The sequence below is a fragment of the Rutilus rutilus genome (assembly GCF_951802725.1).
Source record: "Rutilus rutilus genome assembly, chromosome: 11".
In the NCBI taxonomy this organism is placed as follows: Eukaryota; Metazoa; Chordata; class Actinopteri; order Cypriniformes; family Leuciscidae; genus Rutilus; species Rutilus rutilus.
Window position 1 is genome coordinate 17,353,550 of NC_140216.1, and position 12,732 is coordinate 17,366,281.

The window sequence follows — 12,732 nt, forward strand, 5'->3', positions numbered from 1 at the left end:
CAAGAAAACTTTAAAATGTCATGATGGGTGGGCTGTTAATAAACATATCAATAAGGGAGCCACAATGGTATCCCTCTTTGCAAGCTTATTAATTAACATTTCAAAAGCTTTCGAGTGCACATAAAAAGAGATTTAACTGAGATGAAACCACAGCTGACAGACACGATTGTTGATACTTCACGGTTTAAACACAAGATGCTACAAGAATAAGAATAAATATGGTGGTTGATCATAATTGCACAACTATTCCAGAACAGTTAAAAACATACATACATCACATATTTAAGAAAAACTTGATCAGACAGGAAAACAATGAAAGGCAATGGTTAAGGAAACACATGACGAGTAGTAATTTTGAGCGAATCTATACTGCCATCTACAGGCCCCAAGTAAATAATGCAAATGGCTTTATTGCCCATCATATGCTGTTACTTTAGCTGGTTTCCCCAAACACAGTCCAAAGACATACAGGTTAGGTAGATTGGACATGCCAAATTGGCCGTAGGAGTGTGTGTAAGCATCAATCTATCTAAGGTAGAACACAGTCGGCACATAGTTCAATATCAGGCATCAGACGGTGTAATACCATGGCACTTTGATATAAAAAAAGAAAAATGGTATTACCATAATGCCAAGACTAAAAATCATTATACTTTGATATCTGTACCTTGATAGTGAATTATTCTCATATTCTTATAGTACGGAATTACAATGGAATGTTCCAAAACCTGTGACATGATATAAAAAAGGAGGGAAAATCTGACATGTGTGTTGGTGTTAGTGAACACATTAATGAGGCATCCAAGGGACACTGATATGTTCCATGCATCAGTACACAGGGATGTCTTATGTAAAAATATAATAATACAAAATAAATGAACCAAATGATACTCACAGTTTAGGTTTTAATTAATGGTGAAGTGAATGTACATGTATTACTTGAAAGACCTTTTTAAAATACCTTTACATAAAAAATTTACTATACAGCAGTTCTGTATCAGATTATTATATCACTTAACCTGTAGCCATACTGTTTGCACCTTATAAAAACAGGATAGTGTAATACTATAATTACAATTAAAACAAATGTTTGATGTCAGGAAGACGAGATATACAATATAATCAATCTACAGCATGTCTCTATACAGTGCACAGGCCTTCTTGGTGGCCTACAAAACAAAGTGTACCATAAAACCAGCAGTGACATGGAAAAAAATTCACTTTTATGTACCAGTCAAAAATGCACCAAGATTTTTCACAATGACTCCATGATGTAACATCAACCATTTTGTTTTAAATTGTTCAATGAACTATATCATCATCTACATCTGAATCTTGTGAAACATATCAATAACATGGCCAAGTCATATTTCACCCCAATACAATACAAGAAAAAAAAAAAAAAAAAAAAAAAAAAAAAAAAAAAATGTTTTGCCTAAAGAAAATGAAGCTTAAGATCATTAAAATTTTTGGCATTGTGAAAAAATAAAAAAATAAAAACAAATAAAAAATAATAATCAGTAATATGAAAACCAATTTAATTTCCATTATGGTAGTGTGAAAAAAAAAAAATTATAATTTTTTTTTTAATGTATGCTAATATGAAAAAGTATTGAATTACAGTAATGCATTGTAATAAAGTAAAAAAAAAAAAAAAAAAAAAAATTTTTACAGTAACAAGAATTAACATTGAGAATGTGCATTGACAAAAAAGTAGAAAACCGTTACAACATTATAATAAGAATATTTTGGGGGAAAACATGCTTAAATGTCACGAAAATAATATCACAATGCTAAAAATCTTAGTGGTCGAGGCTTAATTTTCTTCATGCCAAAAATCTCTTATGATTTTGGGGTAAAATATTGTACGTTTTTGTGTGATTAAGCTTGAAATATCTAAAGTGAAGTGCTGTGTTGTTAAAAGAGAAGAATATTAAAGAAGGTGGTTTAATCTGTGTGAACAAGTACAAAATTATGGTAATTTACAGTAAAATGCACATAGAAAGTGACACCGTGTGCTGACGTCCTGAGAATGTCAAAGATGAGCTTTCAGATCAACACACATCAGTGTGTGTGTTCAGGGTGAGAAACAGTGTTATATGCAGACTTTGTTCTGTATTACTGTAAGGTCAGGCTAAAAAAGTTATTTCGTACCAGTGTTAAGGCATGAGTGGACAGCATTTATAAACACACATTCACACACACACACACAGTCTCTCACAATCACTCGCCACTAAAAAAGTTTTATCACCAGTGTCATCATTTCCATAAAAGTATTATTGTTTGAGTACACACGCCTATTCTTGATCTCAGAACTGTGTGTACCATAAAGACAATTAAAACACCCCCAATCCACACAGTTCTGTGTCCTCTTTTCCCTGAAATACTCCAACAAAGTGATCCGGCCATGGGAATCATGGGAACTCTACAGAGAGCTGGCACTTCAAACCTGCTGCCCAAAAGTGTCTGAAGTATCAAGTACCAGTGTCTTGCACACACCCACATCACTTCCTCCTCCTTTTCACTCTAGAGAACTGAGCAGCTGGCCTGGGCACTCATCAGTATACGCTGGAGGATCATGGGAAACAGGATGCTGGAGTGAGATGGAGGCTTTTAGCTGCAGTTATGAGGGCAGCTTTTATCTGTCTAGGGTTTCCTCTTTAGGGATGCGGATTATGGCCGATGAAACCTGCAAAAGGAATTGAAAGAATAAATGACATTTTTGTTATGCACATTCAGTCCATGTGATGGTTAAAGACAATGATCATTTTCACATGGAGATTATTTTTATAGCCTTTATTCAGAAAAAAAAGGAAGTCTGGGAATAAAACGGTGGCCGCCCCCTAAACTCTTTCATTAATATTCTACAATAAGCTCTGCATTTCTCCATTTCTCACTTTGTTTAATAAAAATGTCTTCTATGTGTATACTACCATTTAAAAGTTTGGGGTCAGTGTGATTTAAAAAATAAAAAATAAAATAATTATATATATATATATATATATATATATATATATATATATATATATATATATATATATATATATATATATATATATATATATATATATATATATTCAGCAAGGACGCAATAAATTGATCAGAAATAACAGTAAATGCATTAATAATGTTACAAAAGATTTATATTTTAAATAAATGCTGTTATTTTGAACTTTCTATTAAATCAAGGAATCCTGAAAAAAAGTATCATGAAAGAATCCACCAAAATATTAAGCAGCACAACTGTTGTCAAGAATAATAACAATGAAAATGTTGCTTGAGCAGCATGTTCAAATTATTTCTGAATGATCAGGTGACACTGAAGACTGGAGTAATGATGCTGGAAATTCAGCTTCACAGGAATAAATTAAAACATATTTTATTTATTTTATTTTTTACTATTTTTAAATATATTAAAATAGAAAACTGTTATTTTAAATTGTAATAATATTTCACAATAATACTGTTTCTACTGTAATAATACTATTTTACTGTATTTTGATCAAATAGATGCAGCTTTGGTGAGCAGAAGAGACCTCCATAGTGGATATTCTGAATTAAGTGTATATAAGATCCAGAAAGTATATATAGGCATAATATGCAAATGAAAAAAGTGCTGAAAGTGTCAGACCTGGTGTATATCCTGCTTTCCTGATGAACTTCCATTTCTGAGCTCTTATACTCGTTCAACTCTTTTCTTATGGCCGCCTAGTGGAGAACAAAGAACATAAGAGTAAAGAGAAAGAACAACCTGAACACTCAGAATTAGGGGTGGGAATCTCTAGGCATCTCATGATTCGATTACGATTACGAGGGCTGCGATGCGATGCTAAAACGATTAGCGATGCGTCTTTTTTTGTGTGTGACTACTTGGTACTTTTAAAGCAAAGTATTTATAATGACCCATAAAGAATTTACTTCCAATATCTTTTATTAATAAAACAAATGGAACTGATTTGGCAAGTCAACTGTAAGGTTACATTTGCCAGCATATGTCCCAACATTGCAAAGAACCAACAGGAAAATAAATGTGTGCCTGTACTAGCAGCATACTTGTAGTCAATGAATACAAACTTCAGCATATTCTGAATTTCTAACATAAAATAATAGACTTCAAACCAACATCCCCCTGTTATAAAGCAATATAATCCTTCAGACAAAAAAAAATAAATAAACATTTTGCTGTAGCAAAATCACAAACAGCTTTCATACAAAAATATAGAATTATGTTCCAGCAACTTTAATACAAAAATAATGCTTGTGGACGTACGCATATTCTGAATAATTAGTAACATACAAAGCTGCTCTTATACACAAATAAATAATAAAGAGTCTAAGACTTGTGACTTGAAATTGTTGCCGTATACCACAAATCAAAAACAGCTTATACAAAAAAAGTAATGATCATCTGTAGAGAGCACAGTCAAAATGTAACTTTCTGTGACTGGCATTGCACTGATACACACTGTGACTGTGGAGGGCAGTACAGTAAACCTACGTATAATGAACGTATAACAGATCTGTTTACAGCATATTGATGTGAAAACAAAACAAAACAGAAAGCAGCTCTCATACAAAAATAGAAAAAAGGCCGCAATGTAATTATGCCAATTTTCCATAATTGTGTTAGCTTTTAACAAAGAAGGTGCCGTTTGGATTTCGCTCTCAGCCATCATGCGTCTCTGTTAAAGGTAGGGTAGGTAATCCTGTTCAGAAACACTTTTTTTTATACTGGGTGAAATGGTCCTTCCATCCTGATAGTAGTCAATACATTATGTGTTTAGAAAAAGGAATGAAAACAATCAGACCTCTGTAGCAGCTGCAGGACAGTAAAAACTCTGACCAATCACTGCCATTCGGTGCGAATGTAAAGAACCAATCAGATGCCTTCATGTCTCGTGTCCGCGCCCCACTGCGTGCGCTGCCCTGCGTGCACTCATCACATGTCACCGTTCCCGGAAATATTCAGCTCAAAGCACCTGCATATGCAGTCAGCGAAGGCAAACAAGGCAAAAACTACTTCCTCGGACCCTGCCCGCACTCTTGAACGACCTCCTCTGCTTCGCCCTCAACCCCGGACCTGTCCTCGAACCGACAATGCGGTACTTGTCTCCGGACTCGGAGTGTACGTTAGTCTTCATTAGAGTCAACAATGTTTTCATCATGGAAACTCTTACATGCAAAACACCGTATATGTTATGAATCTTACATGAAATTCACCTTCATCACAGTGTAACTGATGGTATTGGAAAAACGTGTATCAATGCAACCTGTTTTTAGTTTTGCCTACCGAATCAAACTTTACCATTATCGATATGCTAGCTTGATAGTGAGTACTAAAAGAAATCTTATTTGTTTATATTCATAGTGATAAAGTTAGGTATTTTATTACATGTGATTCTGACATGATGTCACTGTATGTACTGCGCTCCTTCCTCTCCACTCGTCTCAGGTAATAAATGCGTCTTCCAGCTGAGCCTGAGCGTTTGGCGTCGCGCGTTCATGTGTTTTGGGGGCGTGGCTTTGGAAGGAGCTCAGAAGGGAGGGGGTGGGAGTGAATGGAAATAATGAGCTGTGTTTATTGCAGATTAAAAGGTCTACAGTCACTCGATTTTTATATTCTCTTTTTCAGAGTACTTACATTTTAATTATGTATTGGTATATAAAGACAGTTTAAACAAATTTGGAATTTTTTTTTTTAGAAAAAGGATTACCTACCCTGCCTTTAATGCGCATGCCACAGACTGTCCGGGGACTGCACGTCCGCGCTTCAGAATTCCGCCTTTTTGCGTTCCGTCAATATTACATTATTATATATATATTTTTTTTTTGACATTTGTGAATCGATTCAGAATCGTCCACGTCTGCATCGCGATGCATCTAAGAATCAAATTTTTCCTCCACCCCTAGTCAGAATATCACTGGTGTGTGGAGTTACAGAACTACATCTTAATGATGATGTTATGTGGTCAAATCAACATACAATTCCAAGACTTTGAAGTTGGATGATAGTTGAAAAACAGTGTATTTTCAATGTCATTGTGCATTTTTAAATAAGCTTTGTTTGGCAAAGACGTCTTGCTTTATTAGATAGCAGACATTTAACTCTACGATTTACTCAAGTCAAAATTGAAATGATCTTATATCGGTCACCACTAGGGGGCAGACGAGACCAGTAATTCATTCAGACCTTGTCAGCAGGTGTAAGTTTGGTCCAGGGTTTGTCAGCACGCCGGTCATAGTCTTGAGCATGAGTGCACTCCACATACTCATGAAAGCGCAGGATTTTTCTGGCCTGGAGCTCAGCTACCGTGGGCCTCTGTGACAACTGCAGATGTAAAGACACAACAACATTTACTTTCACGTCATGCAAGATTAGTATCTACTTTTGACACAATTAGAAGCAGTTTGTAACCGTTCATGTAACTTGGTTAGTTATAGTTTTTGTGAACTATGCATTGATAGTTAAGAAGTCAGAAGTGAGTAGTGAGCAAACTTATTTTTATTTTAATATTTATTGTATTACATTTTGAAACTCTAACCAGTATGGCCGCTTTTATTCTGGAAAAGGATAAGAAAATTAACTTAAGTTAAATTTAATTACTGCTGATTACCATGACTTTAGAGACAATTGTAACAGTTAAAAAAATTGGTGTCAGTAAGATTTTTTTTTTCCTTTAGAAGAAACTGATACTTCTATTCAACAAGGATGCATTCAATTGATAAAAAGTGTCAGACATTTAAAATGTTACCAAAAATAAGTAAATAAATGTTGCTCTTTTTCCACACTTCATTAAGCAGCACATCCATTTCCAACTAGTTTTAATAATAATCATAATAAGAAATTTGTATTGAGCAGCAAATCAGCATTTTAGTAAGATTTCTGAAGGATCATGTGACACTGAAGACTGGAGTAATGGCTGCTAAATCAGCTTTGCCATCACAAAAATCAAAAAAAAAAAAATGTAAAAATTCAAATAGAAAACTTATTGTAAATTGTAATACTTCACAATATCAGTTTTTACAGAATTCTTTGATTTTTGATCAACTAAATGCAGCTTTGCAACATAAAATACTTATGTCAAAAGAATTCTTACTGGCACCAAACTTTTGAACGGTAGTGTATTCGCCTTTCAAACTAATTCCAAACATTTAAGCCTTTAGTGGTTTTCATGACAAACTTAGTCAGGTAATGAATGTGCCTTCCAACCTTTCTGGTCAGCCTGCGCTTGATTTCACTCCTTTCTGCCCGTCGGTCCGCTTCATTCTTGGCTGAAACAGAAGAAAACGCAGATATTGAGAAACATTTTTTTGGAAGCATTCAAAAATTGCGACTACAAGGTATGACTGATTACCACAAATACTATGGAGGACTAGAAGACAAGGGGTGTAACTGACCTAGTAGGATATTTCTCTGCTCAAGTTCTTGTGCGGAGGGTCTCTGACTCAACCTCCTATGAGAACATACAAAACACAAAATACACACAGTGTCAGTGTGGAAAGGACAAAGACCCCATAAAACCCCTCTGAACACACAGGCAGACCTTGTGAGGGTGCTGCTGATCTTGTTGCGGACAGCTTCCCACTGCTCTTTGTTGTTCCAGGCGATGTTCTCCTGGTCCTCAGACTGCTCTTTCTCCTGCTGACGCTCCAGCTTTAGTGCCAGAGTATCCTTTCGCTTCACACGGCTCGCAAGACCACCTGACAAGATGCACCCATAATCCTCATTAGGTGGTTTCACAAACTTTGTATTGATCTTATGTGTGAACAAAGTTGTAACATTCATGATCTAACACAAAGATGATTAAAACACTCTGACATAAGAAATCTGTTAGCTAGAAAAGAGTTTGAGCAAATCCCTACGTCCTGAAGGAGATTACACTATTACTCCATCACATAAATATAGTTTCCACCAAGGACGGTTAAAAGTACACTACTATTCAAAAGTTTGAGGTCTGTATTTTTTAAAAATTGTTTTTGAAATAAATATCTTATGTTCACCAAGACTGCATTTATTTGACCTAAATTACAATAAAAACAGAAATATTGTGAAAGTACATAACTGTCTATTTGAATATATATTAAAATATATTTGGATGTATTAAAATGTCATTTATTTCTGTGACGCTAAAGCTGAATTTTCAGCAGCCATTACTCCAGTTGTCAGTGTCACATGATCCTCCAGAAATCATTCTAAAGGCCCGCTCACACCAAGGACAATAACTATAAAGACAGTGTTCTAAAAATCATTTTAAATGTCACACCACATCCTTCACACCACCACACCTATAACGATATTGACAACAGAGAATCAATATAGTCAGAATCACTTTCAGAATGTTTTTTTCCAGCTGATGAACAATAAAAAACATTGAGAGCCAATCAGAATCCGTTCTGCTTTAAAGATTTTGAGGTTCAAGCATTTAAAGTTAGCTATCGTTTAGGGCTGTAATCTCCCAGTCGATTAGTCGATTATTTGGTCGATACGTTCTGGCTCGACCAAAATTCTGATTGGTCGATTTTTTGCCGCAGTCATTTCATCAGTTTTGCCGTGTTCATTTCATCAGGTGGAAAGCACTAATTGCTAATGGGGGTGTTTTCAGAGCACCCCTGTTTCACAGGTAACAGTCTGTCTTCAGAACACCCCCCTTGTTTTTACTTATTTTGGATTAGCCCAACCCACTGGAGAAGAGAGACAGACTGAAGAAAGTAGGCTACTAGAAGGTTTGCTGAATATTATTTATTTAATTGTGAGAGCGTTAAATTCATAGTCAGTCCTCTTCTACCATGTCAACAAAGACATCGGCAGTGTGGCAGCATTTTTTTTAAATAGAAAACGGGAAAAAAGTCGAATGCAAATTTGCGCTGTGCCCACTGTTTGTATTAGTTTTGAGCCTAACTTTATGCTTTATTTTTCAGTTATGCACTTTATTTAGTTTCTGCTCTTGATCTGGTTTTTTAAATAAATATTTTTTTATTTTATTAAAGTGGACGTGCCTTTTGTGTTTAAGAGTAAAAGCTTTAAGTTAATAGTCTATTCGTGAAATGATAGGCCTAGTGTCTGTCAGTTATTATAATACATATGACAAAAACAATTGTCTAAATTATGTTGCATATTCCTCAAAAGTTCTTGTGATGATATCACTAGTTGACAACAGTACTATTTTCGGAAATCATAGGCTATGATATTGCGCAGGTGCACATGATGCAACGCTGTCAGAGGCTCAGAGCCGACAGACTCTTGTGTCAGACTCATTTCAGTGCAAAATAATTCGGTCAAAAACGATTTAATATACTGCAAATAGCCTACTTGTTTTTTTATGTTTATTTATAATTCATTTAGGCGGACAACAAGGCTACCAAGTACTGCGCACAGTGCGCAGCAAATTAATTTAAGTTTTTTTTTCCTAACGTCATTTTTAGTCGATTTTTAGTCGAAAATTTCAGGATTTCAGTTGACCAAGATTTTCTTTGATTGATTATAGCCCTACTTTCGTTATAGTTATTGTTCTTGGTGTGAACAGGATGCTTAATGTGAACTTAATATGCTGATTTGCAGCTTAAGATTTTATTTTTTTTTATGATTTTTTAATGTTGAAAACAGTTGCTTAATACTTTTGTGGAAACGTGATAAAAATTTTTCAGGATTCTTTAATGAATAGAAAGTACAAAAGAACAAAATTTATTTGACAAATAAATCTTTTGTAACATTATGATTGCCTTTACTGTAACTTTTGATCAATTTAACACATCCTTGCTGAATAAAATTATTTTCTTTCAAAAAATATTATACTGACCCCAAACAAACACAATGAGAGTTTTAACAGCATATTCAACTGTTTCATTTTTTAAAGTGCTGACTGTCACAAACTTTGTATGCACATATTAGTGCAGGACAAGTACAACATTCCTAAATCACAATTAGACTAGTCAGACAGAATTAAAGCATCCTACTTGTGGGAACATCCTCCTCCTCATCATCTTCCTCATCATCATCTCTGTAATTAATGGGTCCGTCAGAATCGCTCTCATCCTCGTCCTCACTGTTTCCAGGGCCTGCGTCCTCAGGAATGACAGTGACTCGAGGGTCTCCCACCAGACCGCGTCGGCTGCGTGGCTCCAGCTCCAGCTGTCGTGTGGGCCGAGGGACTGGACGCAGCTTCTGCAGCTCTTCTTCAATGTCAAAATCATCATCCTCAGGCCTAAACAAATCAAAATCATTAAGACACAGTGAGCATATGTGGCATATGGTGAGTGGTTGTGTGCTTTAAGATTTCCATGTAGGTCTAATAGTAGTATTCAGGTACACAGATCGATTAATCAAATGTAAAATAACAATGTTCAGCCTCGACTCTTCTCTTTATATATTAAATATTGATTAATCCTTGTTAAAGCTACAAAAGCAGTGAGTGTTTTTTTCTTTGTCTTTTGTTGTTTGATGAACATTAATGACACAGACAGCAGCATGTATATTAGTCTGCTCTCACTTTAAGACCTAGTGCATGGATCCAATATAATGAAACATCCAATTTCTCTGTCAACTGTTTATGTTCACCTAAGACATTACAGACTGTGTTTACGAGGATACTTGCAAAGAGGATTGATTGACAATTTTGTGTGTATTTGTCTGTTCAAGCACAAGATGTGAAAGAGAACTCCATTTGTCTTCATAGGCTTGAATGGTTTAAAATGGTTGAATTTTTTAAATGGCAAGACTTAAAAACTCGTTCAAGTGATACAATTTTGTGACAACTGTCACAAGTTTTTCAATGTTACAAGTAGTACAAGGGTAGAGAACATTGCGTTCTGAGATAAACTGATATGTACACTCACAGTCGCAGAGGTTCGATAGTGACAGGAAGCGAGTATCGCCCCCCTCCTGGAGCCTCAGCGAGAAATTCTGGAGGTAATTCAAAGAGAAGTGAGTGAGCTCGCTGTGATCCTTCCGGTTTTGGCTGGACCAGGCCTGGACTGTTCAAGGCTCTCTGGATGCGTATGTGCAGAGGTAAGGGCAGCTGGGAGGGTGGGTCTGTAGTGGGGCTGGGTGGGTCCACACGGGGCACTTCAGGAGGTGGGTGGGAGCGAGGAGGGGATGGTGGAATATGGGTTGGTGGAGGAGAGAGTGCTTCAGAGTTTGAGTTTCTGCTGTCATCTGATTGGGCAGGAGGCTGGGAAGGAGGCTGGGAAGGAGGCTGGGCAGGAGGCTGGGCAGGAGGAGGGGCAGACACAGGGGCTGGAACTGGGACGGAGGAAGGGCCTGGGGGTGGAGGCTCAGGCTGATTGGCCGAAGAGTCGTCTGAGTGGCGTTTGGTCACAGGAGTCATCCTCTTTGGGGGAATAGGAGGAGATCGCTTGACTGGGACTTGAGAGAGATCCACTGTAGAAAAAAGTAAAATCAAAAAATTAACTTCACAGAGAAAAGAGTTAAAGCACATAAGTTTGTACGGAAGTGCCAAGCTAGGATTTGATCAGCCAAGTTATTCATTTGCATGCCATGGAATTAATCAAACAGGTATTAGTACAGGATGGGGAGGGATTTAATATTCTACGATAACAGATTAAATAATATATAATAGATTCTAATATTCTGGGAGCTTGTTTGATAATAAGGTCTGAAACATTCCACTCTATGCAAGTTTGTGAACAGAAAGGCTTCTAGCTAGAAAAGCATGACTTTTCATAAATGGCTGTTCAGAACAAGCTGCATTCTAAGTGCTGACACAAGGGACGTAACAGTGAACATCAGAGTAAAGGCCTATTCATACCATGGCTGCGTTCCAGTCCACTTTTAGACACGCACTTGCGAACTTCCCTAAGCACTTCCCCTTGGGGGAATCCCTGCCGCCATTTTGAAGTGCGTTCCACTTCAAAATGTGAATGAGGGAAGTTTATATGGACAGACCCTCGTTCCCTCGATTTTGACAGAGGGAGCGAGTCTACTTCAAATGTACACTTCAGGCACCTATATGTCCCACAATGCAGTACGATTGTGACGTCACCACATATCTCGTCTAATCACCACCACAACAGGCAACTCTATGATATATTAATTATATATTTTTTTATTTAAAACACACATATAAACATTTGGATGCTGCATTAAACAAATTCTTAAAGGAATTTTTTTTTTTATGATTAATTAACTCCAAGTGCTATTAATCACTTGCTGATTCCAAGTGATCAAGGGCTTAGGGCTTAGGACGTTCCAATTCAGCCCATTGCAGTATCCGCCAGTAGTGGGCACTCATGCAACGTAAGCAATGACGTACTCCGAACGAGACGGAGGGAAGTTAGCGAGTGAAGGGTATGACAATTTTGGACTGGAACGCAGCACAAGGATAACTGTTATGATAACAATACCTATAAAGTTTTAATAATCGTCCTAATTTTATGAGAAAAGGAACGTCCACAGCCTAGCTGCAATGTTATTGGTTATTCCCACAAGGAATATTGTCTGAAATATTTTCCAGCTGATGAACGATAAAATGTGTGCTTATAATAATGTTATAGTGGTATATAGAAAGTTATATTGGTGTGGAAACGAATACAGTTATTGTACTTGGTTCTTAAACATCCTACTTCAGTGGTCAGTTTTCTCAATCAGCCCTTGGTGTTAGTGAACATTAAATCAAAATTGACCCTATTTAAGATTCTTAATACATGTTCCTGGTCTTGTTGTACATGATTCATCAATGCGCGTTATTGTAGAGAATAACATCTCAGAGATGTAAA

At 36.4% G+C, this 12,732-nt stretch overlaps 1 protein-coding gene across 5 annotated transcripts in view; it reads right to left on the reverse strand.

Annotated features, from left to right (window-relative positions):
* Window positions 1–888: 888 nt before the first annotated feature.
* The window catches only part of phactr4a (phosphatase and actin regulator 4a), an 80,400-nt gene continuing 68,556 nt past the window's right edge, over window positions 889–12,732 (reverse strand). For all 5 annotated transcript variants that reach the window (XM_084422512.1, XM_084422509.1, XM_084422511.1 and 2 more), the window contains 8 exons: window positions 10,834–11,377; window positions 9,955–10,202; window positions 7,545–7,701; window positions 7,399–7,454; window positions 7,211–7,272; window positions 6,191–6,328; window positions 3,632–3,708; window positions 889–2,689 (listed from right to left, as the gene is read on the reverse strand). In XM_084422512.1, coding sequence (XP_084278638.1) covers window positions 2,674–2,689; window positions 3,632–3,708; window positions 6,191–6,328; window positions 7,211–7,272; window positions 7,399–7,454; window positions 7,545–7,701; window positions 9,955–10,202; window positions 10,834–11,377 — 1,298 coding nt within the window. In that variant the 3' untranslated portion in view covers window positions 889–2,673. The remainder of the gene's footprint in view (window positions 2,690–3,631; window positions 3,709–6,190; window positions 6,329–7,210; window positions 7,273–7,398; window positions 7,455–7,544; window positions 7,702–9,954; window positions 10,203–10,833; window positions 11,378–12,732) is intronic.